This window comes from Labeo rohita, chromosome 6 (assembly GCF_022985175.1).
Source record: "Labeo rohita strain BAU-BD-2019 chromosome 6, IGBB_LRoh.1.0, whole genome shotgun sequence".
Lineage (NCBI taxonomy): Eukaryota > Metazoa > Chordata > Actinopteri > Cypriniformes > Cyprinidae > Labeo > Labeo rohita.
The window spans coordinates 17,175,817-17,203,596 of record NC_066874.1 but is presented as its reverse complement, the minus strand read 5'-3'; the positions used below and the strand labels follow the sequence as shown (position 1 = coordinate 17,203,596).

The 27,780-nt window shown below is 36.4% G+C and overlaps 1 protein-coding gene across 1 annotated transcript; it reads right to left on the bottom strand.

The window, feature by feature from the left end:
- Positions 1–231: 231 nt before the first annotated feature.
- slco2a1 (solute carrier organic anion transporter family, member 2A1) lies at positions 232–27,780 on the bottom strand. Its single transcript, XM_051111741.1, has 14 exons — positions 27,663–27,780; positions 18,271–18,408; positions 16,588–16,750; positions 12,610–12,828; positions 12,410–12,520; positions 12,175–12,302; positions 10,219–10,294; positions 9,346–9,510; positions 8,995–9,202; positions 5,838–5,982; positions 2,929–3,089; positions 1,897–1,961; positions 1,348–1,468; positions 232–1,211 (listed from the first exon to the last, which is right to left on the bottom strand). Exons 1-14 carry the CDS (start codon positions 27,771–27,773, stop codon positions 1,091–1,093), a joined length of 1,932 nt encoding a protein of 643 aa, XP_050967698.1. The 5' UTR covers positions 27,774–27,780; the 3' UTR covers positions 232–1,090.

The following is a 27,780-nucleotide window of genomic DNA, read 5'->3' as shown; positions in this document are numbered from 1 at the left end:
ATTATGATAAAAAGTTTAAATTATAAGACAAAAAGTCAATTATGACAAAAAGTCAAAATTACAATAAATATAAATAATAGATAAACAGTCAAAATTATGACCAATTGAAATTAAATCATAATTTGTAGATACAGTCATAAACAAAAATTATGACTATTAATGATTTTTTTTTCTTATGTGGCAGAAGTTGGCTTTCATTAAAGATCAGCAACAAAAAATTCAGAAAAAAGCAACAAATTCTGAACAAATTTTATATTTGAAATAACTTATACATTGGTAAATAACTGTTACATATTGAATAATATAGACTTATCAGAAAGTCACGATTCATTACTCCAAGCAGCAATAAGAACAGCATGTTGTCATTTGTATTAAGAACCGTGGCAAAAAAAAAAGTACGCACAAAGTGTATAATAAAACAGCAATATCATGTATAAAAATATATTTTACAAACATCTGATGTCTATTTTCAAAATGTCTTCACATTTGAAAGTAACATTTTAAATCTCCTCAGGCTACTTTTGTTATTTGAAGCTACACACCGTTTGATATCTGACACACTTGTGTATCTGTGTGTATCCGTATTTGGGTATAAAGAACACCACGCATTCACATAGTCTTCAAATAAAAATGGAAAAAAATAAAATAAAATAAAAAACACTAAACCATTTTGAATCAATATCAAATTGTATATTAACCAAAGTTAAGGACAATACATGAACATTTATCCAACGTTCTGAGTCCTCCCCAAAGGTGCCACAATCCTAAATCCTACATAATCTGTTGATGAAAACTTTGTCTTTAAATATAATAAATTGTTTTGAGCGCTATATGTAGTTATTTATTAATACCAAAATAACTGTGAAGGTGGAAAGTCCCTGAATCTGTCCAGTTATGGCCCCGCTTACATGTCGTTGGAAATAAATACCCAAGAAGCTTTTTGTACAACTTGAGAAATGTCCAAGCTGAATTCATCACATTTCCAGCCAGGTGTTAGAAGGAGGGGTTTCTGACAAGAAATATCCAGGGGCTCAACTCACTGAGAAGCTTCTCAAAAGTGAGCTGCGATGGGCTGAGCAGGGTTGAGACATCACAGGAGTCCCTCCGGCTTATTCTCTAAGCTGTACTCTCTGGTCCGGTGCATTTTCCAGCCAATAAACGCCAAGAGTGAAATGCCTAATGTCTTATAGCCCACCTGAAGTCCTAGATACCTGCAACAAGTCATCATGATCACCATCAGTGCTACTAATCACTCATTTAGCATAGTTTGCTTTCTGTTTTTTGCCTTGTTTGTCTGAATATATGCAGTGCGTAATGCATTTAGGTCAAAGGAGAACATATTCTTACCTGTTTCTAAGGAGGTTGTTGTCATAGTAACCACATCCTTGCTTTTTTCCACAAGCCATTTTCCACCAGATACATGTGGAGTCTATGGTCATCCCGAACAGAGCTGGAGCTGGTAGCCAGGCTTAGCAAAGAGAGAGAAAATATATAATTTTACTACAGACGCAAACAAATATATGTAACTATTCACTAAAATACCAAAAAAGCATAGATGTTTTGTAATAACATTCTTAGATTTAGGAAGTGCAACAGAGATTGATTAATTAATTGTACCTCTGACACAGTAGCTGCGCTGTTGTATCCCCAGAAGGGGGCGCTACAGTACTTACAGTTTTTGCAAGTGCACATGCACAATTTAGTTTTTCCTTTTCCTCATCTGAGAATCTGATTTACCACTGTTCTATATTTCTCTCTATGTATTATCAGTTATCCTGTTTTGAGGATTAATCTCAGGGAGAGATATTTCTCTGTATATTTATTGCATTTAAATTGCATTTCACACTTTAATAAATTAAAAGTTTTAAAAAAAGTGTGTTTTGGTTTTTTACTTACTCAGAACCCTCAGAAGCAGAAACTGAACTCCAATGGCAAAGGACTTCTCTTCTGGAGGAACTGACCTGTAAGTAAAGACAGAATGAGTAAAATAAGATACAGAAACTTTATTTTGAGATTTCTTATATTCTAAGTTCTGCAGTGTTTTGGTATTTATATGTTCGCATCAGTGGTCCCGTTAACCGAAAATTGTCCGTCATTGAAGGGATTTTTTATTTTAATCAGTGACGGAAAAATCTGGAGGCCGCCCGTCATTTTTACGGATTACACTGAGGGTGATCTATTGTAAAATTGTAGCTTTCACGCTGTTTCATTTGTCGATGTATCGTAATATTCTGTTTTGTAAAGTCAGATGCTGTTTGCAAAATGTTAATTAAAAAATAAATAAATAAATAAATATTGTAGCTGTAATTCCCAACCCTGTCTAGTTGGTGGCGAGTGCGCTCCAGTGTAGCAGCAGAGCACTGAATCCAGAACAAAAACGAAACTGTCACAAATGTTTTCCTATGCTTGTGGTTTGAATACGCACAGACGAGTACACAAGCTACAACGATCTATCACTTCACATTAAAGAGCCCCAAAACGGTATTTATTGTTACAATTTATTGTAAATCTGAGACTTTGTTTTATATCAAAAGTAACACAAGGCCTAGCCTATTGCTATTTTTTTGGAAGGAAGACGCACTATGTACTGTTTAATCATCATCTGAAAACAGCGTAGACCAAAAAATCGATTGTGATTTAAGAATCAATATTGGTTCGTTAAAATGAGAATATATTAAAATCGATTTTTTTGTTGTTGTTGTTTATCCAGCCCTAGCATATTTTGTTGTTTTTAAACATTGCGCTGTCGTCCTGTAGGTTCATGATTACAAATAAAAACGTGAGCAAAAATAAAAGCAATTAATTGTGTTATTCTATTTAAAATATGAAAATTAAAATGAGGGGTAATAATAGATTATGATGGAATTTTTATGACCCAATGATCAAGTCTAGCGCAACCTCTGGTTCGCGTGCATTTGTGTTTCTCACCTGAGCACCATCATGTAGATAGGATTGTGTGTTAGGCTGGCAATAAGTCCGGCCAGAGATATAAGAAGCATTACAGGCAGGAGATAGTGAGGGCAGGTGTTGGCGCAAGGGCCAGGCTTGGCAGTGGCCACATCAAAAATACACCGGCAGTTATTATAAATCTGTGTGTGGAGAGATAGTGGATGTTATAATGATATATACACATGTCTGTTTAAGTCACAGAGGTCATGAAAATAAGAGAATAGACTTAAAGGAGAAGATCACTTTCAGAACAAAAATTTACAGATAATTTACTCACCTCCTTGTCATTCAAGATGTTCATGTCTTTCTTTCTTCAGTCGAAAAGAAATTATGTCTTTTGAGGAAAACATTTCAGGATTTCTCTCCATATAGTGGACTTCAATGGGGCCCGCAAGTTTGAACTTCCAAAATGTAGCTTAAATGCAGCTTTAAAGGGCTCTAAAGGATCCCAGCCATGGAAGAAGGGTTTTATATAGCGAAACAAATGGTCATTTTTCTAAAAAAAAAATTACAATTTATATACTTTTTAACCTCAAATGCTTGTCTTGTCTAGCTCTGCGTGAACTCTGTATTCTGGTTCGAGACAGTTAGGGTATGTCCAAAAATTCCCATCTCATTTTCTTCTCCAACATCAAAATCACCCTACATTGCCGTTTTAACTTTTTTTTGTAAAGGGAGTTTGACCTTCTTTGTGCGTTCACTTTGTAAACACTGGGTTGGTACTTCTGCAGCGATGTAGGACGATTTTGAAGTTGGAGGAGAAAATGAGATGGGAGTTTTTCGACCTACCCTAACCGGCTTGAATACACAGAGTTCACGCAGAGCTAGACAAGACAAGCATTTGAGGTTAAAAAGTATATAAACTGTCCATTTTTTTTTCTAGAAAAAAAAAATGGCTAGATAAGACCCTTCTTCCTCGGCTGGGATTGTTTAGAGCCCTTTGAAACTGCATTTTAGAAGTTCAAACTCGCAGGCACTGTAGAAGTCCACTATATGGAAAGAAATCCTAAAATGTTTTCTTCAAAAAACATTATTTCTTTACGACTGAAGAAAGAAAGACATGGACATCTTGGATGACAAGGGGATGAGTAAATTATCTGTAAATTTTTGTTCTGGGAGTGAACTTCTCCTTTAAAGTCTGTTCTGAAATAATCGTAATTCTGAAGTTTTGATTTCCCTGGATGGTGAGACATAGAATTGCATGTTAAACTTGCAGAATTGTGAGTTATAAAGTCAGAAAGCTGAGATATGAACTCACAATTCTGAGAAATAGTCTGTCAATTCTGACTTTTTTCTCTAAATGGCAAGATACAAATTATAAAGTCAGAATTGCAAGACATAAACTCACAATTCTGATCATTTTCCCAAACTGTGAGAATAAACTCACAATCCTGACTTTTTTCTCAGAATTGCAAGTTTATATCTCGCAACTGTGACTTTTTCTCAGAAATGCCAGTTCATCTCTTGCACTTTTGACTTTATAACCCACAATTGTGTTTATATCTCACAATTCTGAAAAATGGTCAGAATTGCGAAAAAAAAAAAAAAATTCTTGCAAATAACTTGCAAGAAAAAAAAGTCAGAATTGCAAGATACAAAATTGCAATTTGCATGAAAACAAAATCTGAATTATGACTTTATATCTTAATTGTGAGTTTATATCACACAATTCTGACTTTATAACTCACAATTGTGAGTTAATATCACACAATTCTGAGAAAAAATGTAGAATTGTGAGATAAAAAGTCGCAATAACATTTTAAAATGTTTTATTCAGTGGCGGAAATGGTCTTCCATACTATATAGTTCACAGTCTTTGTAACATGTTTTTAGCAATACATTTCTACATTTATAATGTATTTAGAAACAATTGTCTAAATTACCCTTACACAGACTTTAAAAACTAAAACTAATTTAAAACTAAACTAAAAAAAATGTAGAAACCGTTTTCACTCTGAAATTGCTCAGTACATTTCATAATAAAGTACAAAGAAACAGCAAGTAACACATCAAATTTAATTTGAAATTTTGAAGTTCAATGACTTAAATAGAAATTTCTTATGAAACATACTCCAGTAACCTTTGTTATATTTACAATCGCCTTTATGTAAAAAGCTATGTATCAAACTACACAATATTAAAAAAAAAAAATCACCTGTTATATGATGGAAATCTGACCCAGACTTCAATACACACATAATAATATAAGAAACCAATAATACAAAAATTAATTTCACTTTTTCCTTTTAAAAAACATATTTATTCACTTTTAGCAAACCACAAACCCTGCTTTAGTGCTTACCTTTATTACAAACATCATAACAAGTGATAGCTATAAAGATACTATAAAGAGAATAACAGCTAACAGTGTTTCACTGATGCTGCTAATACTAACACTTATAATGCTTTCCTTGTGCTCCATTGACATCCAATGACACAGTGTCCTTGATTGCCTGTTTTGCTTTTTCAACAAGCAAAGGAGTCCAGACCCAAGTCTATTTCTCACTATAATTACCTCCTGGTATGATATGTGCTGTGTCATATAGAATAATTCATCATCAGCTGCTCCTGTAAGTCTCTTGCTGGGCAATTATACAGGAGCTTTAACACTCTAAAATTGTTCCGAGTCCCCAAAGCACTTCCTCCAGGAAGTATTACTAATTAGGGATTGATTGGACTCAACCCATTGATCGCTAACAGACCATGACCGGTCGTTTGCTCAGTGTCGCTAGAACACACTCACATTCAGCTTTTATTTGACATAAGTAATGAGCTAAATAAAGGTCTAGATGGCTGGATCTATGCAGTGGCCCTGCTAGAACTCTGGCCTGAGATAATGTATGCAAATTTCATGACCAATTTCTGTTTTGGTTGTCAGATGTATTTACCTTGACTCTGTTTGGGTTTTCGGGATCCTTGGTGAAGTTTGTGCATCCAGCATGGCAGGGTGAGATGTATTCAATGTTGTTTTCCCCACACACTGGGTTAAAGGCGCTGCTGGGACAGGAGCAATTGGCACTACAGGACGGAGACCTGCCAGGCAGAATGACACAATTTAGCCTCTACTTGCAGAATGCAGATACATTTTATGAACTGGTAATCTTAAATTCTGCCCTAGAATTACTGACAAATATTTTGGTTAGCCTTTTAATATTAAAGTAAATGGGGACTGGGGGACTGTTAAGCTTCAAATTACAAAACAAGCATCGTAAACATATTAGTTCTCAAATTCAGCTATTCAACTAATCAATGATTCAGGCATATTAGGTGCTGTATCATCTACCTAGACTGAAAGATTATCACTGTTTATCACAAAACGTTATTGTATAGCTGTAGGAGATTGTAATATAGCACACAAGTGCTATGGACTACTCTTCATGCTGCTTTTGGCCTCACTTTTGAAGCTTAAAATCTCCAGTTTTCATTTGAATAAACATCCCAGTACAATATTAATATTTCATCTTGTTCTGTGGAAGAATGAATAAAAGTTTGCGACATCATGAGAGAAAGTAAACAATGACAGATTTTTCATTTTTGGGTGACCTATTCCTTTAATATTCAGACACAGTCAAGTCTGATAAAAGTTCAGGATGTAGACCATTTAACCGAGACCATTAAACCCTACAGAGTGTGTAAACCCTACATTTGTGTAATTGTTCTCACACAATATGTTCATAAACTTCATGGCACATAATCGAGTCACTAGAGTTTCCATTTGAACACATAGTGTTTCTCCCAGCTGGCAAAGAGAAAGTGTTAGGATATGTAGGACACCACATTTTGTACGTTGATCTGAACTCAAGCTCAGAGTACAAGAGCTATTCTGACTTGCTGCTGTTTCTCCCCACTGTGCTCACTCAACTGATTATACAGTATATCACTGGAAGTTGATCTGGACACTTTCACTAAAACACAGTGGTCTCAATCCAAACATTAACATAAGACATAGAACAGGCTTAGCCTAACAGTGTTTTAGGGTCTGTGAGGAGCAGCAACCTTTTACATACCCTATTTATAGATACAACTATAAAAGTGTCTTCATTTATTTTTTTATGACTGGTAATGACCACAATTGTAATATTCACTATTCACTATTCACTATTCACTATTCCTATCTATCTATCTATCTATCTATCTATCTATCTATCTATCTATCCTTTTATCTATCTTTCTTTCCTTTTACCTATCTATCTATCTATCTATCTATCTATGTCTGTCTGTCTGTCTGTCTGTCTGTCCGTCTGTCTATCTATACGTCTATCCATCTATCTGTCTCTCTGTCTATTTATCTATCTGTCTGTCTCTTTATCTATCCATCTATCTGTCTGTCTCTCTGTCTATCTATCTGTCTGTCTATCTGTCTGTCTGTCTATCTGTCTGTCTGTCTGTCTGTCTATACGTCTGTCCATCTATCTGTCTGTCTGTCTATCTATGTCTGTCTGTCTGTCTGTCTGTCTGTCTGTCTATCTATCCATCTATCTATCTATCTGTCTGTCTGTCTGTCTGTCTGTCTGTCTGTCTATACGTCTATCCATCTATCTGTCTGTCTCTCTGTCTATCTATCTGTCTGTCTGTCTGTCTGTCTGTCTATCCGTCTATCTGTCTGTCTGTCTCTCTGTCTATCTATCTGTCTGTCTGTCTGTCTATACGTCTATCCATCTATCGGTCTGTCTCTCTGTCTATCTATCTGTCTGTCTGTCGGTCTGTCTGTCTGTCTATCTATCTATCCGTCTATCTGTCTGTCTCTCTGTCTATCTATCTATCTGTCTGTCTGTCTGTCTGTCAGTCTGTCTATCTGTCGGTCTGTCTGTCTGTCTATACGTCTATCCATCTATCTGTCTGTCTCTCTGTCTATCTATCTGTCTGTCTGTCTCTGTCTGTCTATCTATCTATCTATCTATCTATCTGTCTGTCTGTCTATCTATCTATCTATCTATCCGTCTATCTGTCTGTCTCGCTGTCTATCCATCTATCTGTCTGTCTGTCTGTCTGTCTATGTTTCTGTCGGTCTGTCTGTCTATCTTTCTGTGGGTCTGTCTGTCTATCTGTCGGTCTATCTATCTATCTATCTATCTATCTTTTTGTCTGTCTGTCTGTCGCTCTATCTATCTGTCTGTCTATACGTCTATCTATCCATCTATCTGTCTGTCTGTCTGTCTATCTATCCGTCTATCTTTTTGTCTGTCTTTCTATCTTTCTGTCGGTCGGTCTGTCTGTCTGTCTATCTCTACATCTATCTATCCATCTATCTGTCTGTCCGATGGGTAGTTGACAAATGAAAATTGGACTGTGTCCTATGTTATGACATAGCAAAAATGTAGAAAACAACATACAAATCGCATGAGAAAAATGTATCTTCATTCTTACAGTTACAAATAACATGAGAGAGGTTTATCTTTAGTGTTAGGGTTTTTTTTTCACATTTTTCCATCACACCATAGGACACATTGATATGTCAACTACCCCTGTCTATCTGTCTGGCTATCTATACATCTATCTGTCTATCTGTCTGTCTGTCTGTCTGTCTATACGTCCATATGCGAGTGATGTGAAAAATATCCCGTGAGTAAACTAGAGTGAGCAATGCGATCCAAATATTTGTTTCACGTTTGGTGTGCACATATCGCACAAACCAATTAAAAGTATACTTAAAAGGCAATGTAAGGAGCTTTGAACAAAAGTGTCAGCAAAAAGCATAACTTTAGGATGAGGGAAATTGCCTACATTGCCAAAAATGTACTTATCACAATTGTGTCTTTGAGCCAGACAGTTAAGCTCAAGTTTCTCCAGAGGGACTGTCTGTGCAAGCAGTCTTCAGAGAGTTAATTATTTAAAACAGAGAAAATTCCAAAAACATGGAAGCAATCAAACAAATGAGAACACTATGTCTTGTGGTTCCTCACCTACTCGGCCCAGACCTGACTACAAATTATCTATCTATCTATCTATCTATCTATCTATCTATCTATAAAACAAAAACAAAAAAAAAAAAAAAACTCGACACCAAGAGTCAGCAACATCAAAAAAGCATGTTGTTAAACTCACCCATTATTGGCATTAGATGTTTTGGGATAAACACCAGCAACATCTTGTGTGGGGCATCCCATGAAGAAGAGTGGTAGACAGCATAAGATAGAAATGGTGAGCATTACAACAGAGAAGCGTGGAATGGCTCTGAACGACAAACCCCAGCGTTTCATAATCAGACCCCCCAGGACCATCCCCACTGCAATGGATGGCAGGTTTAAAGCACCTGAGAAAAAACAAAGATTTATTCACAGATAAGGGATTTCCTCAGAATGTAAACACTGGAACTACGCCAAACACAATACTGCATGCAGGAATGTCTGAACTGTACACATATGTAATGTATTCTATTAAATAATGTCGACTGACCAATAAGAAGGCTGCCGTAGGCCGCGGAGGCACTGTACTGCCGCTCCAGGAACTTGTTGAGGAAGGTGGCGAGTCCAGCGATCACGGAGGAGAAACAGCACTGGGTCAGAATCAGCAGCATGAAGACAGGACTCAACAGCAGCCTGACGAACATCTTAGGGAACACTGCAAAAATACAGACAGAAATGCAAGTTCCAGTATTATCTTTTATATTTGCAACATAAACATTTGTTTGACCAATATATGGACATATGTCCTTTATACACTATATACACTATGTGGACAAACATATTGGGACACCTGACCATTATGCAAACAGACAATTTAAAGGGATATTTCACCCAAAAACAAAAATTCTGTCATTAATTACTCACCCTCATTACATTCCAAACATGTAAGACCTTTGTTCATCTTCAGAACACAAATTAAGATATTTGTGATGAAATTAAAGAGCTTTTTGACCCTCCATAGACAACAACGCAACTACCACATACAAATTGGAGGTCTGTCCCAATACTTTTGCTCATAGTGAATGTGTGAACTCAGTGACCAAGTGAACGACTGTTTTGAAACAGGAAATCAATTTTGCCTTGAATACACATGAATAAAGACATGATCATGCGTAAACTAGCTGCTTACAAATCATGCCCTGGAGGCCAGTATATTCATAAGAACGAGTCAGATCCTGTTACGGTAACAACCTGAGCATGATGTATGACTCAAGAGACAAGACATTGACAAAAATTATGCCTCCACAACAAGCATAGGACTCCAGAAATGTCAATTGCCCTAGTCTACTTTATTTCTAACTGTAAGTTATATAACTATACAAATAAAATGGCCTTACAATACAAATACTCAGAGTGGACTCACTTTTAAAGAAATCCAGCATGGAGCCCTCTGTCTTCCTGGGGTCTTCTTTCATTATGCCACCTTCCAATTCGAAAGACTGCAAAAGAAGACATTCAAATTGGTCTCTTTGTTTTGCAGAAAATGTCTTTTTACAGTAATGAATTATTCATCTGCTTACATTTTGGAACCTAGAAAGGCTTCTGTCACTTGTTCCACCACTATTTTGACATTTTTTAAAAGAAGATGCCATATAGTGAAGAGGTTTCAGGAATACGGTAACAGCCTCAGCTTCTCACTGTAAACGTGTGAGACTTTGCCTACCGCATATCAGATTCAAAAACATGGTGTACTAGTTTCACACTGTCAAATGCGCAGATTATCTAACTTGATCGTGACAGGATGGCAGCTAGTTGTATTATTGGGAATTCTCCATAAAAAACTGTCAAAATACAGTAGGGAAGGAATATCCAAAATAACCATCAGTGATTCTTAAGCACTGCGACACAAACGTGCTAAAGAAAAGCAAAAATAAAGGTTTATGTACCCTGTGTAAAAGTTTATCCACCCAATAGATTGGACTGGATTGGATTAGATTAACAAATGGATAATATTGAAAATAAAATAAAATAAATTTAGCTCTTTTGGGCTTTCAAATAATCAAAGAATACTGGAAAAAAAGGCATCACAATTCCCCCATCACAATAATTTTTTTTTTTGTTTTGTTTTGTTTTGTTTTTCCAAAAAAAATTTTTACTTTAAATGCGTTAAACTCATCAAAAGTGACAATAATGCCAGAAATAAATAAATAAATGAATAAATAAATAAATAAATAAAAGAATAAAATAAAATAATAAAAAAAATCTTTTTAACTTATAAATAATCAAGGAATACTAGGAAAAAAATGCATCAAAATTCCTCCAAAATAATAAAAATAAAATCAAATAGATTTTTGATAGTAAATAATAAAATAAAATAATTAGATTTTTGATAGCAAGGGTTTTTTTCTCCAATAAATTTCTGTAAGGATGTGTTAAACTCATCAAAAGTGACAGTAATGCCAAATAAATAAATAAATAAATAAATAAAATAAAATGTTTACATTTTTGAAAATGTTTAGATACTTTCTGTATAGATGCGTTAAACTGATCAAAAGGGACAGTAATGCATAAATAAATAAATAAATAATTATTGTTCTTCTGAACTTTGATATCATCAAATAACACTGGGAAAAAAATCCAATCACAATTCCCTTTTATTTTAAAATAAAATAAAATAGAAAAAGCAGAACAACTGTTTTCAACACTGGGAAAACCATATATGTGACCCTGAACCACAAAACCAGTCATTAGGGTCTTTTTTTTTTTTTTACAATTTATATTTATACATCATCTGAATAAATTAAATTTCCATTAATGTATGGCTTGTTAGAATAGGACAATATTTAGCCGAGATACAAGTACTTGAAAATCTGGAATCTGAGGGATAAATTTAGAGAAAATAGCCTTTAAAGTTGTCCAAATGAAATTCTTAGTAATGCCTATTACTAATTAAAAATTAAGTTTTGATATATTTATAGTAGGAAATCTACAAAATATCTTAATGGAACATGGACCTTTCCTTAATATCCAAATGACTTGAATAAATAATTTTGTCCAATACAATGTATTGCTGGCTATTGCTACAAATATACCCGTGCTACTTATGACTGGTTTTGTGGCCCAGGGTCACATATTACCACCAAATCAGCATATAATAATGATTTCTGAAGCATCATGTGACACTGAAGACTGGAAAAATAGCTGCTGAAAATACAGCTTTGCCATAACAGAAATAAATTACATTTCAAAGTATATTAAAAAACAGTTGTTTTAAAATATAATGATATTATATGCTATTTTACTCTATTTTTTATCAGTTGTCTCCAGAATCGGTGTCATACAAATGCTCATTTGATATTAAAACAAAACAGTTATTAACCTTCTCTACATGAAGTGCTCTGGGAAAGAAGAAGTAAGGGATTGAGGTGAGAGCAAGACCTCCAGCTGTGATGAGCAGACCCATCCACCACGCACCAACCCATCGAGGGTCAGCAGGGGTCAAATTTTCTAGATGAAAGAAACTGCATAATATGTAACACCGCAGCTGTCTACAATGAACAATCACATAAAGAAAAGGTATACTTTGTTGCTGTGATTTTAAAAGGTAAACAAACCTTTTACACCCAAAACGTTTTCTTTGTCCACATCCACATATATCCGCAAAACCACCGAGCCCAGGAGGTATCCAAAAGAAGGCCCAAACACTGACACAGCAAAGAGAATAGCTGCAACATGCAACAACAGAAACCTCATTCATCTTTTCAGCTTTTTAAGTTCAGTGAACAACATTTATGAAAAACATGAATTAAAGTACCAATATAAAGAGCGGAATTCCCAGCTCCTGCAAAGTCATCTATAAAAGAGATTCCGAAAGGTTGAATGGGGACAGAACCGATTCCAAACAGCAGCTGGGCTGTAACCATCAACGCCCAAAATTTACTGGTGTCCACAAGTTTCCGTGAATCCTCCCGACCACAAGCCTCTGGACCCGTTGCATTCGCACGCAGATAACACATTTCCTGCTTGCCTTCGGCTGGATTGAGACAAAGAAATACACCACATTCATCCCGACCATCGGTTCACATCATCCATCCAAATATTTGCGTTTAGCATCTTTCATAAACGTTTACTGAAATGATTAAGACAAAATATCTTGCATTTTAAAGGGACAGTTCACCCATATATTCTATCATTAACTACTCAATCTCATGTCATTTCAAACCTGTACGACCCTCGTTCATCTTTAAAACACAAAATAAGAGATTTTTGTTTTCTTTACACACAGAAATTATTCTCGTAGCTTCCAGTTTTAATTTCATTGACGAATAACTTTTGTCATAATTTTTGAATAATTTTTGTCATAATGACGACTTATCAACGCGTAAGAACGAACATCACAGGAGGACTTGAACGCAGCATAAAAATAAGAATAAGGTCGGAATAAGATGGCGATTTACTTTTTCTACATAAAATTCAATGATTTTTTAAACTGCATCTACAAAATGACAAATAAAGAATGTGCATCATTGTGTTTTTGCTTTTTTTCTGTTTTTTATTCAATTTATGAAGGTGACGTAAACTGCATCATTGTATATTCTATGATTATTATACAATAATATAATTCGGTCCGGTTTTCTGGCCGCAGACACCGAAGCAGCGCCTCTCACATAGCACACGAGTTCTCTTTAGTGTCTCATGAATTAAGAAATACACACAAAATTATGTCGAATTGTCCGTTTTGACAAATAAACACACCTAAACACACTTGGTTAGGTCTTAGGTGAACGTAAAGAGTTGGAAGAATATCACAGAGATTTTCGCAGAGGTCTGTTTTAGGCATCCTGCATCCTCCGGATGTCGCATATGTCATCAAGCCTCGTTTATTTCAGTTAACTGAGCATTACATTCATGAGTCATAAGCATAGGCGACCCAGGATCACAAAACCAGTCATAAGGGTCATTTTTTTCAAAATTAAGATTTATACATCATCTAAAAGCTGAATAAATAAGCTTTTTATTGATGTATATTTTGTTAGGGTAGCACAATATTTGGTCGAGATACAACTATTTAAAAATCAGGAATCTGAGGGTGCAAAAAAAAATTAAATATTGAGAAAATTGCCTTTAAAGTTCTTCAAAAATGTATATTACTAATCAAAAATTAAGTTTTCATACATTTACAGTAGGAATTTTACAAAATATCTTTACTTAATTTTCTAATGATTTTTGCCATAAAAGAAAAATCTAAAATTTTGACCCATACAATGTATTTTTGGCTATTGCTACAAATAAACCCCAGCGACTTAAGACTGGTTTTGTGGTCCAGGGTCACAAATTACAACAATTTATGCTTCACTAAGAATAATGGTCAAATTTATAACCGTTAATATTAAAAAATAAGATCTTCGTTATGACGTATGCAGCCTACAAATGTGACCTCCGGAGGATGCAGCCTTCCGTATGAGAAATGGCCTTACTATTAGAGACAGCATAACAGCTAACTTGGATCACGTGTCCCTTAAAAGCCAATCACATTACAGCTTTGACGTCATTGAATTTTAGTCAGAGTTGTATGACACTCAATCGCCGTTTACGGATACCATAGGAATGAATGAGAAGTGCCGTAAGCTAAATCCCACCTGTCACAAAAAGTCAGTGACTTCTCTTATAAAACAGCATTTTTTAATGGAAAACTGTAAAAATAGTTCAATCCAAAAGTATTGTTTAATGTAAAACATGTTAAAGATTAGCAGATAGGCTGTTCATTCGAGAACTCCACTTCCAGAACAACAATTTACAAATAATTTACTCACCCCCTTGTCGTCCAAGACGTTCATGTCTTTCTTTCTTCAGTCATAAAGAAATTGTTTTTTGAGGAAAACAGCATTTTTCTTCATGTAATGGACTGATATGGTGCCCCCGATTTTGAACTTCCAAAATGCAGTTTAAATGCGGCTTCAAACAATCCCAAATGTAGTTGTTAACAATCCCAACCAAGGAAGAAGTGTCTTGTCTAGCGAAATGATCGGTTATTTTCACTTTAAAAAATACATTTTATATACTTTTTAATGCCAAACGCTCAACTTGTCTTACTCTGCTTGAACTGTTTTTGTTCCCATTCATGACAGTTAGGGTATGTTGAAAAACTCCCATGCTCTTGCTCTCCCTCAACTTCAAAATCGTCCTACATCGCTGTTTTACCTTTTTTGTTAAGGGTGTTGATCTTTTTTGCATGTTCACGTTGTAAAGACTGGGTCGGTACTTCTGCAGCGATGTGATGCGATTTTGAAATGATTTTTGAAGTTGAGGGAGAAAATACGATTGAAGTTTTTTGACATACCCTAACTGTCTTGAGTCAGAATACACAGAGTTCAGAGAGAGAAAGGCAAGACGAGCGTTTGCGATTAAAAAATATTTAAATTGTATTTTTTTAATGAAAATAACCGATTGTTTCGCTAGATAAGACCCTTCTTCCTCAGCTGGGATTGTTTACAACTGCATTTGGGATCATTTGAAGCCGCATTTAAACTGCATTTTGGAAGTTCAAAATCGGGGCACCATACCAGCCCATTATATGGAGAAAAATGCAGAAATGTTTTCCTCAAAAAACATAATTTCTTTACGAGTGAAGAAAGAAAGACATGAAAATCTTGGATGACAAGGGGGTGAATACATTATATGTGAATCTTTGTTTTGGAAGTGGACTTCTCCTTTAATTAATAAGCCATTTTCTCTAAAAAGCCATTCATTCAATGTAGTAAATCCTCTCCTTTACTGACATCCATTCAAAAAAAAAAAAATCTGATTGGTCTCCTTTTCCCATGTACTGCCAGACGGGCAGCGTTAGCCGTTATGCTTTTTCCAGCTAATGGTGAAGCACTGATGTTTTTTACCGAAGTCGTGTCAGTTGCATTGCAGTCTATGCAGGGTCAGAAAGCTCTCAGATTTTATCAAAAATATCCAAGACGAATGTCTTACAGGTTTGGAATGACATGAAGGTGAGTAATTAATGACATTTTCATTTTTGGATGAACTATCTCTTTTTGGGTGAAGTCTCAACAAAAATGATGATATTGCACTGAAGGTCTTACATAAGTGGATGCATATTTGCTTTAACCTTTGCAGGACATTAATAGGGCTGTAAGATTATAAAATGTAAAAGGCCAAAAGACATCTGCAAGCAGAATAGGGAAAGTGAGAGAATGAAGCAAAAATGAAAGGTCTAAGGAAGTGAAGGGAGATAGCAGTTATCTCTTAGAGTAAATTCCAGATGATTTTCTTTTTAGTCTGAGAAATCTCAACCGTATCTCCCCGTTATGTTGTCCTCATCTCCTTCCCTTTTCCCCCCTATCTGTTCCCTTTGCAACTTCAATCCGTTTATTCCTTCAAGCTTTTTTTTTTTCTCAACCTAATGCTAAACCCTGTCTAAGAAGGGTCTCTCTGCAGTAACTTCCTGTAGACCTGTCTACCCTGTTATGTCTAAGCTGATGTTTATCATCCAGCTGTGTTATTTTAGATCCCCTCTTTGTTGTGTCTGGTTTTCTTCAAAGTGTCCTGAGCCTTTTTAAATGAATGTGGTGATATTATCATTTTGATGAGCTTAGAGTCTAGCTTCACTCTGGGGCATGAAACAATATTAACATGCAGAAGAAAACAAACTAAGTCAGAAAATGGGGAGAAGAAAATACAGAGCTCATTCCAAGAGATGTGTGAGATTCCAAATAGGTTTAACACTGTAAAATTCACATTAATTGGTTCCACTGAGATAAACAGGGATGCTAATGACACTTACGATCCACAACAGAGTCAAAGGTGTAGGGCTGGGACAGGAAGTGAGGTAGAGCTAAGAGGATGGCACTGATGGACATTAGCAGGCCTCCCAGTCCAATGAAGCGAGGTCGGTGAACCCGACTACCCATGTAACTAACGAACGCTATGAGCACCGTGTTCCCTACCTACAAGAAACAAACAAAAAACAAAAAAGGTCATATACATTTGATAGTGCATGTATAATATTCAGCCCCTTTCTTGTTGACCAGCATATATACTGTAGTCATCCACATATGTTGTGTTTTGAATGCTGGTTTTCTGATGTGCAAGGCTAAAATTCTGGGTGCTTTCACACCTAGCACTTTGTTTCGGAACCTGGCGCATTTCCCCCTGAGCTCGGTTTGTTTGGGCATATGAGAACGTGCGAAAACAATCGATCGAGGTGGTCTCGGCTTGATTGAAAATTAGCTCTGGATCAATTTGGATTAGTGAGAAAGCAATACAATCCAATGGACCAACGAACCAGGCTATATCACAATGTATAATGAGTAATTAGAGTTCTGTGAAAAGCAATAGTTTTGTTGTTTTGCAAATACCTTTTAAAATTAACCTATGAATGTCTGAGTGTTGGCACATCTTTGCCATTCAAAACCAAAGCACGCCTTTTCATTTTATAATGCAGTCTTATTGCTCTCTTTGTAGTAGGTGCATTTTAAAAAACAATTCTCATCGAATCTTGGACTCCTGCTTAAAATTATAAATTAATATAACAACAGCTCCAAAAAGTGCAACAATAAACCCACAAAGCTGTTGTTGTTCCACAGCTGAGAGGAATCCAGGGTTGCCAGGGTTTTACAACAAAACCCACCCAAAAGTAGCCCAATCGCGCTTTGATGGGATCCCCTGGTAAAAATGGGGGTAAAATACACTTTTTTAGCGGGATTCCCCTGGTAAAATTAGCATTGCAGCTGCAAAATATTACGTTATTGGGGTTGTTTCAATCCGCGTACATTGAAAACAATCCGCGGCAACAGTGATAAAGTAGCCAAATTCTGCAAAAAAAAACGCAGACTTGGCAACACTGGCAGAATCCCAGAAAAAATACTGTGAGTTTACTCATGCGTAACTTGTATTAACATATTTGGTCCGTTTAGACACTTTGCCGTGTGAACGTGAACCGCACCAAGAATAAAAAGCAACACTGTAATAATTTTAATCCCTGTTTCGGAACAAAGCCTACAGGTGTGAAAGCACCCTCTGTCTTTAATTACTCACCCTCATGTCGCTCCAAACCCGTAAGACCCTCATTCGTCTTCGGAACACACATTAAGATATTTTTGATGAAATCCAGAGCTTACCAACGTAACTACCACGACAGGGAAGAGAAGAAATTGTTTTCTTTGCACACAAAAAGTGTTCTTATAGCTTTATAAAATTATGGTTGAACCACTGATGTGACATGGAGTATTTTATCGATGTCCATACTACCGTTCTGAGCCTTGAGCGTGGTAATTCCGTTACTGTCTATGCAGGGTCAGAAAGCTCTTGGATTTCATCAAAAATATCTTGTGTTCTGAAGATAAACAAAGGTCTTAGAGGTTTGGAATGAAATGAGGTTGAGTAATTAATGACAGAATTTTCATTTTTGGGTTAACTATTACTTTAAGCAAGCCATAGATGACTGGATGACTGAAGTTATCAGTACCTCATGGAGGGAAGAGATGGTTCCTGAGGAGAGGCTGTCCAGGCCATAGCGTCTCTCGATTGTGGTGATTGTGCTTTTGAAGTAAGAGCTATACAAGAGCTGGGTGAGCTGGAGCAGGCCATGACACAACACGAAGACCTACAGGAAAAAAGAGCAACAAAATGTACAAGATCTGTCAGACATGAGGGTTACGATTACAGCGTACTAAACATTCTTATATGATCACAGGAGCTTGATGTTCTATGATCTAAGCAGAAGCATTCATCAGTATGTTGTCACTGTGTCACATGAGAGTTTTTTTTTTGTTGAAAGAGCACTTTTGGAGCTGAACAACTCCCTAAAATAAAATCTCCCTTCCAAATTTCTACAAACAGGACTTTGATTTTCACTGCCTCACCTCAGCACATGAAGGTTAACCAAACTGATTTCACAATATACCTGTATTTACTTTTGCTTGGTTTGTAACATGTCCATCATTACAAAACAGGAAGAACGCAATAGAGTTTTAACCAAACCGTAGAGCTCCTAAAAACACCTTCTAGATTTGCAGTTGTCTGCCATCGCCCCAAAAGCACCTCATTGTGCAAATGAGTGATAAAACAAAGTTGGTTCATAAAATGTTAAATTGGAAGCAGTGGTGTCTCTGCTTTCCATTAGTAAGTGACACTTTTATTATTTTGTCTTTTTTTTCTTACCAGTTCAAAATTAAAATCAAAATCAAAATGTCATAACTCAAACTTTCAGGGAAAACGACACTGCATCTCTATCCATTTAGTCTAGTGGTTCCCAGCCATATTCCTGGTGCCCCACAACACTGCACACTTGCATGTTTTTGATTAAAGAGACATGTAAAATGTGCAGTGTTGGTGCAGCTCCAGGAACATGGTTGGGAACCAGTGATTTGAACCCCACCCCTTAACAATCGACTGCAACCTCAAGTCATGTTTGCTGAATTTTTAGTGCAACACTCACATCCCAAAATCCAACCAACATTCTTTTTTGATAATCAAAATCTGGAAGAAAATGGTTTCATCACAACTTAAACTTAAGCAACTACTAGGGTGTGGCCACATAGAGCCATAGAGCCACATGGGGATCAGCCTTATCTGAAATCTGATTGGCTCGTTAAGGAAGCCAAAAGATTATTGATTATGGAAAGCCAAATTACTTCAAAGCAAAAATAAACCACACGACAAACTTTTTAAACTTAAAGGGGTCATTGGATGCAAAATTCACTTTTGCATGTTGTTTGAACATAAATGTGTGTTGGCAGGGTGTGTACACACCCACCCTAAGTGATAAAAAGCCACCCAGTGCTTTTTATTTAATTCGTAAAAATACTATCCCTTTTTTAAAATTAGGCCATTCTCAGCCTCTCGTCTGTGTGACGTCACACGGACCAAGGCCGCTCCCACGACCCACCTGAGTGAGCTGTAACAGTCCGACCGCCATCGTTTCGATGCTGGAGCAGGGACGTCGAATTTTGAGGGGGGTCCCCAAATAAAAATCATGATTTGGGGCAGAAAAAACATATTTTCTCAGATAGAATTTGCATTTTAAAGGGGTCATCGGATGCCCATTTCCCACAAGTTGATATGATTCTTTAGGGTCTTAATGAAAAGTCTATAATATACTTTGGTTAAAAATTCTCAATGGTAGTGTAAAACAACACCCTTTTTTCACCCTCTTGCTCTGCAAAAATCATCTCATTCTGGTCGAGGCTGCTTTAAATGCAAATGAGCTCTGCTCGCACCGGCCCTCTCTTTTCTCCGCGGATTGACGAGCCTGTTTACTTTAGCTGCATTTAGCCGTGTTTAGCTGCTAAACTTACTAACTAGCACATTATTAGGAAAGGCAATCGCAAAGATTCATTAAAAAAAAACCTTATACTCACTTCTGCTGTAAGCGAAGCTGGATCATGAATGATTCACATGTACATAGACGGATATATGTAGATCGGGAGGCGCATTCCCTTCACAAACAAATGTAATCAACTGCATCTTCACCAGCTCAGATGTCTGGAGTAAATGACGACCACTATATTCATTATTACATCCAGCAACACAACACCTCAATTGCTCAATCAGAGATATTCTTGTCTAACTTACATCCCTGCTCCGGCATCAAAACATGAAGGTTGGTCAACTGATCTTAGGTAAGACGCTAATGTCAATCAACTATCGTGGGAGCGGTCTCTGTGGGTTCGACGCAACAAAGACAGGCATCTGAGAATGGCTATTATTTTTACAGATGAATTAAAAACCACTGCATGGATTTTTTTCATTACAGCATGTAAAACAGCATGTAAAAATGAACTTAGCATCCAATGACCCCTTTAAGGGCTAAATATTCAGGTCGCTTCAACACGCAGACATGAAAAACAACCCGCAGCAATAGCATGAAAGTAGCTCAATTCTGCGGGAAAACTGCATACTTGGCAACACTGACTCACCCTCATGTAGTTTCAAACCCGTAAGACCTTCATCTTGCAATTCGGAAAACAAATTAAGATATTTCTGATGAAATACAAAAACTTTCTGACCCTGCATAGACAGCAATGCAACTGACAAGTTCAAGGCCTGGATAGATAGTAGGGACATTGTTAAAATAATCCTTGTGACATTAAGGTTCAACCTTAATTTTAATTGCTACAACAATACTTTTTGTGCACAAAGAAAAGAAAAATAACTAATTTCTTCTCTTTTGTGTCAGTCTTCAATGCACGTTTATGACAGTACCACGACGCATACTTTTATTTGTGCACAAGAAGTATTCTCATAGCTTCATAAAAATAAAGTTGAACCACTGATGTCACATGGACTATTTTAACAATGTTCTTACTACCTTTCTGGGCATTGAACGTGGTAGTTGTGTTGCTGTCTATGCAGGGTCAGAAAGCTCTCGGATTTCATAAAAAAGTTCCAAAGATGAACGAAAGTCTTACAGGTTTGGAGTGTTTAATAAAAGTGTTTAATTTCTGACCCAATAGTGGCACCAAACAGAATTGCAACCTTTTCTAACCATGTGCAGTGATTTTGGTTTGTTTGCTTGTCCAACCAGTGCCAGAAAGTAGGAGAGTTTGAAAACAGTCACTATTTTTGCAATTCTGTTTGGTGCGACTAGCAGGAAAGTAATGGCAGAAATTACCTTAAACCAATACGTTTGCAAACAGAAAGGCTGTTGCTAATGAACAACCCTCAAGACTTAATATCCTTCATAACCGTCATACACAAAATATTTGTATGACTAATCTAAACATTCATTTTGCACAGTACACTGCAGTCAGTGCCTGTCCTTTTTGTACATAGTATAAATATTTTCAATAATTTGTACAGGAATAAATCAAAATTTTCCAACACTAGGTTGACTGAGAACCAAATATGGTTCTTTTTCTGTTGAAATATGTGTAATATTAATTACTAAATACTCTTAGCAAATTTTGGCCCTTCTGGAGGCCCCCTCTTTTAAAAAAAAATCACCAATTTATGAGGAGAAACAAAAAAAAAAATCAAGAATACCTGAAATAAAACATTTTATGAGATGTATATGAATAAGATAAAAAGCCCGAAACAGAGAGCTAGTCATATGTACTTGCTGTACAGGTTGGCAAAAGCACTGATAGTAATGTTTGTCGAGAGCGTTAGCAGTGTTTGTTCACCTCTCTCGAGAGAGGCTCTTGACGATAAGCCAGAAATGCAATGGAGATAAAAGCTCATGAACTGGAACGTTTCCATGTTTGTGTATGAGAGCGAAAAGCAGCTGCTCCCATATGATATAATACTTTTTGTTTTGTGCCTAAGACATCATGAACACAAGCGGAGGAACGTTCGCATAGGTCTCAGAGGCATGAAGCAATCTGATGGGGCATGTAGAGATCTGGACTGGATTTCCTAAACAAACACAAGATATAAATCCCTCTCCTCCATTGCAGGCCAAAGCACTATGCTTTCTGACGGCTTCTAGAATAGCTAATGCTCCCATTAAATCTTCAGCTTTATGGTTTGTTAGTACACATAATAGCTGCTTGACACAATTGCTACTATTTCTTTCTTGTTTTTCGGCGAATGGGCTTTTAATTACCGAAATATTTTCATAGGCTGTGCCCACTCAAGCAGCCCAACTAAATGCCTTTGTTAGAGGGTTGAATGGCAGCTCTGTGCCTCTTTCTGCCCCAGTGCCAGTTCCACATTCGGTTCAGCTCGAATTATTCGACACGCTACAGCCACGTCTGGAACATTTCACATATAATATTACAAGGAAGCTCAAGCAGATCGCTTTTTTTTTATGTTTTCTCAAAACTCTCTGACAGACTAACACTGACAGACTAACACTATGAGCAATCTGTCTCCAGAGGCCATTACTCAATAAGTATCCCTGAGGTACAGTAGGTGTACTATGATCAGGGCATGTTACTGAATTGCTGGATATGAGGTCTTAGCAAAACGCAAGCAATAGCATATTCACACGTTCCTACACAAATTACAGCTGGCAGGTTCATCAGTGCGTAATTCTCCATAAGCAGTCGTAAATCTTTTGCAGAGCTGGCACGCGTTTGATCACTCACAGCGTCGTGAATGACTATTGCAAAGTAGCCTTGGGAAAGCTTTCATGCTGAAATATTTGTTTTGTATTGAAGCAATGTGTGAATTGTTTTTGGAATTTTGGAAAAATAATTTAAATATAAAACAATCCTGCCATATGTGAGAGAAAATTATTGTCAGACATTTATTATACCGTTTCCTCAAGCATTTAGGCTCTGGCAGGCTGCTTTGTGCGTTCTAGGAAATCAGGAAAAAATAACTAAATGCTTTTTTCATAGAGGCATCGGCTTTTCATTTACTCTTTACAGCATTAGCCTGTAAAAAAAAAAGTGGTTCTTGACCGTTTTGTCTAACTAAATATTTAAAGGTCCCTCATATGATATTTAATTCAGCATGTTCTGCTGAAATTATGAAAAAGCTGCTTGTCCAAGACTTTCTTTCTTCAGTAGAAATTAAAGTTTTTGAGGAAAACACTCCAGGATTTTTCTCCATATAGTGGCCTTTAATGGGACTCAACAGGTTGAAGGTCCAAATTGCAGTTTCAGTGCAGTTTCAAAGGGCTCTACACAATCCCATAGATTTATTCATCATACAGTGTAGACAGCATCACTTATAACACTAGTGTTTTTTAAAATGCAGAATTTGCACTAGGCTAGGCTAATTAGTGATGATGTTGTTCGATCATTTTAATGTTCTTTGCTCGTTTTCTAGCTGCTTTTTAAATAACTAAGGAAATGTAAGCATTATAATTAGTAACTTACAATGTTTTTATTCAATTGTTGTCATGTTAAATACAGATTAAGTCATATTAAAAACATTCGGCTGCTTTTAGCTTTATGCTGCAGCTGGTTTCGGGCAGTGAAACTAAGTATGTAAATAAATAAATCAGCACGATAACATCATGTATCGGCGATCTCGCAGGCTGACGATAGGTTCCAACACTACTGTAGCGTCAACTATACCTTAATATATCCTTAACTACAATGCAGCAGACGGAACTTGCTGCTTTGACAAGGGGCGTAGCAGAAACACCGTCTATGCTGTTTGCCAATCACAACGCACTGGGACAACTTACCAATCACAACACATTTCGTTTTTTGGAAGGCGGGTCTTCATCAATCTCGGAACTAATTGAGCCATTTGTGCCAGGCTGGGGTGAAAGGTATTGTAATAATGTAAATTATGTGAAAAATAATGCATTTTTTGAACCACCAAGCATGAAAGCATGTTCTAGTACACCCCAAAACAAAATCAAGACTTTGTAAAAGAGCATAATAGGATCCCTTTAAAAAAAAAACAAAAAAAAACAGCAGTTTGGACCTTCAACCCGTTGATCCCCATTGAAGTCCACTATATGGAAAAAAATCCTGGAATGTTTTCCTCAAAAACATTAATTTCTTTCCATAAGAAAGAAAGACATGAACTTCTTGGATGACGTGGGGTGAGTAAATTACTACGAAATTTTTATTCTGGAAGTGAACTAGGAAGTGAAGTTCAGAAGCAAAATATATGATACTATTACTAAACTAATCTTTGTCAAAAAGATTTGGAGATTCAAACTTTCACTTCCCCACTGAAGAAGAAAGGAAATTGTTTGTCTATTAACTTCACAGAAAGAGCACAACGACCGCAGAGTGAACTTAAGCGCCTTTAGGGGATTTTGATAGTGTCATTAGTTTTGAATCATCGGAGTATTTTAACGTTGTTTGAATTGCACTGACATCGTAGATCAGGCCTAATGTTCTTAGGATACAGTGACTGATTCAAACTCCACAGACAGAAAACCAGCGATGAAAGATTCGATGAACATGCTGAAAAGCAGTTCCTGTCGTCTCTCCAAACCTGGATTTCTGCCCCTCCTCAGCAGCTATTGTGCTGCATGAGGAGTCCTGCTGGGTAAAGAGAATCAGGGGAAAAACTAACTTTGAAGTTTGATGTTTTACATGCATCTCTGCACCGCTATCACATGTTACAGGAGCCATTAAACAGACATTTTCGGATTTCCTCAGGATATAAAGCTTAAACAGTCAATCCCAATGTTCCAATCATTTTTGCATATCCTGTGCACCACAGCTACAAAAATAACAGGACAGTCAGAGCTCTTTCGCTCTGGGTTGAAACGAGCACTACCCAATATTTAACACATTTAACACATTTAGTGACCACAAGCATAATTCATGATGACTACAAATAATCATGTCGGAGGTCTGAGAAAACAGTGAACTTGCTAACTATGTCTGCATTCACAGATTTTCACATTAAACGGCTTCAAAGAAAATCTTGCAAGCAGGACACTAAACATTTTAGAGGTTGTCAGCAACGATTAAAGGAAATCAAGTGAAGAAATCTGGAGAAGTTGGTCCAACCTAATGCAATACAGATTCAACAAACCTTTTTCCTTTTAAATAAACCTTTGCATACTGCCAAAAGCAAATCAGTTGATGGTAGAATAAATGGGAAAAATGCAGAATCAATGTGACAGTCTCATTTAATATTTCACTAATTTCTGTCAACAACTGAAATCCTACAATGACCTATAGCCCAAATATACAACACTCCCTTCCTGCCATTTCTACTGACAGGCTCAACAAAAATTGTCTTTTTGAAATCCAATCCTGTTATGTAACAGTTGCCAGAAAGAGTGCAAAAGTATCAAATATTTTAAAGCTAAAGGTGAAAACTCCACATCGCTCATATCAGTTCAAATGAGTTTAAATCTAAAAAGGGGGGGTTAAGGATTGTAAACAGGCCAAGTTCACTGAACAGCATGTTCTACACCTTCTTTCAACATACGTCATTACTGCCTGACTCACCCAGATGAACAAAATACACATATGCGAAACCTGTCCGTTTAACATGTGCAGTTATGCCTCATTGGTCACACAGACACAAATACTCAATCCATTTAGACATGCCTCTAACACTCGCACACCCATACTGCAAATATATCTAAAAACTCTCATTTTAAGAGCTGAGTGTCTGTCTGCTTGCCCTCTCATTCATTAAACATAAATTACCACAGCAACAGACAGTTCCTAATAAGGGGGGAAAAGGAATTCCATAGAACAGAGTAAAGAAAACTAAGCAGAAACTTCTGCAGCTGTGTCATGTCAAATTGTCAAGTGTAATTCCAAACAACATTTTCACTGGAATTGTTTCTGCTTAAGGTTCTTGTAACATGCCAGCGATTCATCACAAATACACAAAACAGCTCTGAAGTAGGTGCGAAACACTTAGGTAAGCAAATTTTCTTCTTGTCTAATATGACCAACAACTTTTGGGCTGAGGTGATTCGCTGGCAGTAGGTGATGAAATGAAAGGATTTATGCAACTCCAGAAAAACTCAGGTTGAATCTTCTGTAATGCGTAATCGCAAATTTAAACTATGGGGTCAACCGCTCACAACGAATTTGAGAACAATAGGTATTCTTGCATTATTCTGCAATCCGCAGACAAGTTTGTCAAGAGTTCTTTAAGCAAATATTTATTAAATCAATCTCCTTTGGTGATCAGTTCATGAGATAAATATGAGGTAAATAAAGATAAGCTTATTTGTAACAAGTGAAACATATGTAAACAGATTATTTCATTATATGGCTCTTCATGCAGTTGCGCAAGGTATTTTTGAAACTGAGAAGGCAGTTGTATTCAAGCATTCACACGCATAGTTTTTTCCAATTGGATTTCAATCAAATCAAAATTTAATTTAGATTCAGCAACTGATTTAGATGTTTACATGAAGGCGTTTCAGCCCTACTGTGGCATCAGTCCAATTACTAATGCATCATTTGGGTGCATGTAAACATACTTAATGTTGGTCAAGATCTGTATCATGGTAAAAGAAAAACAAAATACTGCTTTGAGAAAATGAAGAGATATCAATCAAAATAAACCAAAGCATTAATCTCTGGCAAAGCCAAGATTAAATAGTTTTGACACTACAACAGTCTGTGGTCAGGGAGATCCTTATCCAAACAATTTCCAAACACAAAAACACCATAATTAAACACTGTACGCATGGAAGACTTAATGTAAGATTTGACAGAGCCATATTTTTGTCTAACATCCCTACATTCCACAGACATTTGTTTGAGAGTAAAACGTGAATGAATGCAGTTCATGCTGTACTTCAGCTACGCATCGCTTCTGGCAAGCTATCTGATACACAGCACTGCCCCCTGGGCCGATGTCCTCATCCTGAGCTTCTAATTCCTCCACAGCTGCTTTGAGATGACAGAAGTCTATCTGCACTGACAGCCTCAATCAGCAAAACCAGTTTCAGCTGTCAAACACCTTGAATTAAACATAGCTGGGCTTTACAAGTGAAAGACACAAAATATACCAGCATGAATTAATGGATTAGATCCAGTGAGCTGTTTACTATATTCACAATGCAGATGAGCAGAGGATTAATGAAACAGCTAAACTTTATAACACTAAAGATAGGCACAAATTGTCTTGATGGTTTGATTTTGTAAGTTATATATTATTAGACATAATTAAGTTTTTTAAACATTTTTTTTTTCAAGGACTGTGAACTAATAAAACACAAAACCCTTTTATAAGAAGTCACAAGTGAGTGTTGAAGGTTCAGGTTCCAAGTCCAAAGGCAATAAAAATCATGATAACACAAATAATAATATAATGTACCTCCACTGTCGAGTTATTATCCCCAGAGCAACAAGTGCAAGACAGCAAATTGCTTTTCAACGTGTCTAAATGACAGTGAACAAAATAACACTTAACTTTTTTATTATATGAACTAATTAAAATAATATATTAAGCTAATATCATTATTACAACCTGATCATATTCCCCAATAACCATAAAAAAATAATAATTATATATTACCTTTATGTTACTAAACAACGCTGTCTTGGCGTATATGTCCATGTTTCCTATAAAGGTAAAGTTGGTTGTTAGGCTTGTTTCAACAAGGATGAACAAGACACGTTTCCACATCGGTGAT

Excerpts from the sequence above, each read along its gene's own strand:
- slco2a1 (XM_051111741.1), bottom strand. The coding sequence starts at position 27,773 with ATGTGGAAACGTGTCTTGTTCATCCTTGTTGAAACAAGCCTAACAACC. Across the intron at positions 18,409-27,662 it reads CGTTGTTTAGTAACATAAAG|GTCTTCGTGTTGTGTCATGG; the intron begins GTAATATATAAT and ends TTTTTCCTGTAG. Across the intron at positions 12,303-12,409 it reads AAACGTTTTGGGTGTAAAAG|AAAATTTGACCCCTGCTGAC; the intron begins GTTTGTTTACCT and ends TCTTTCATCTAG.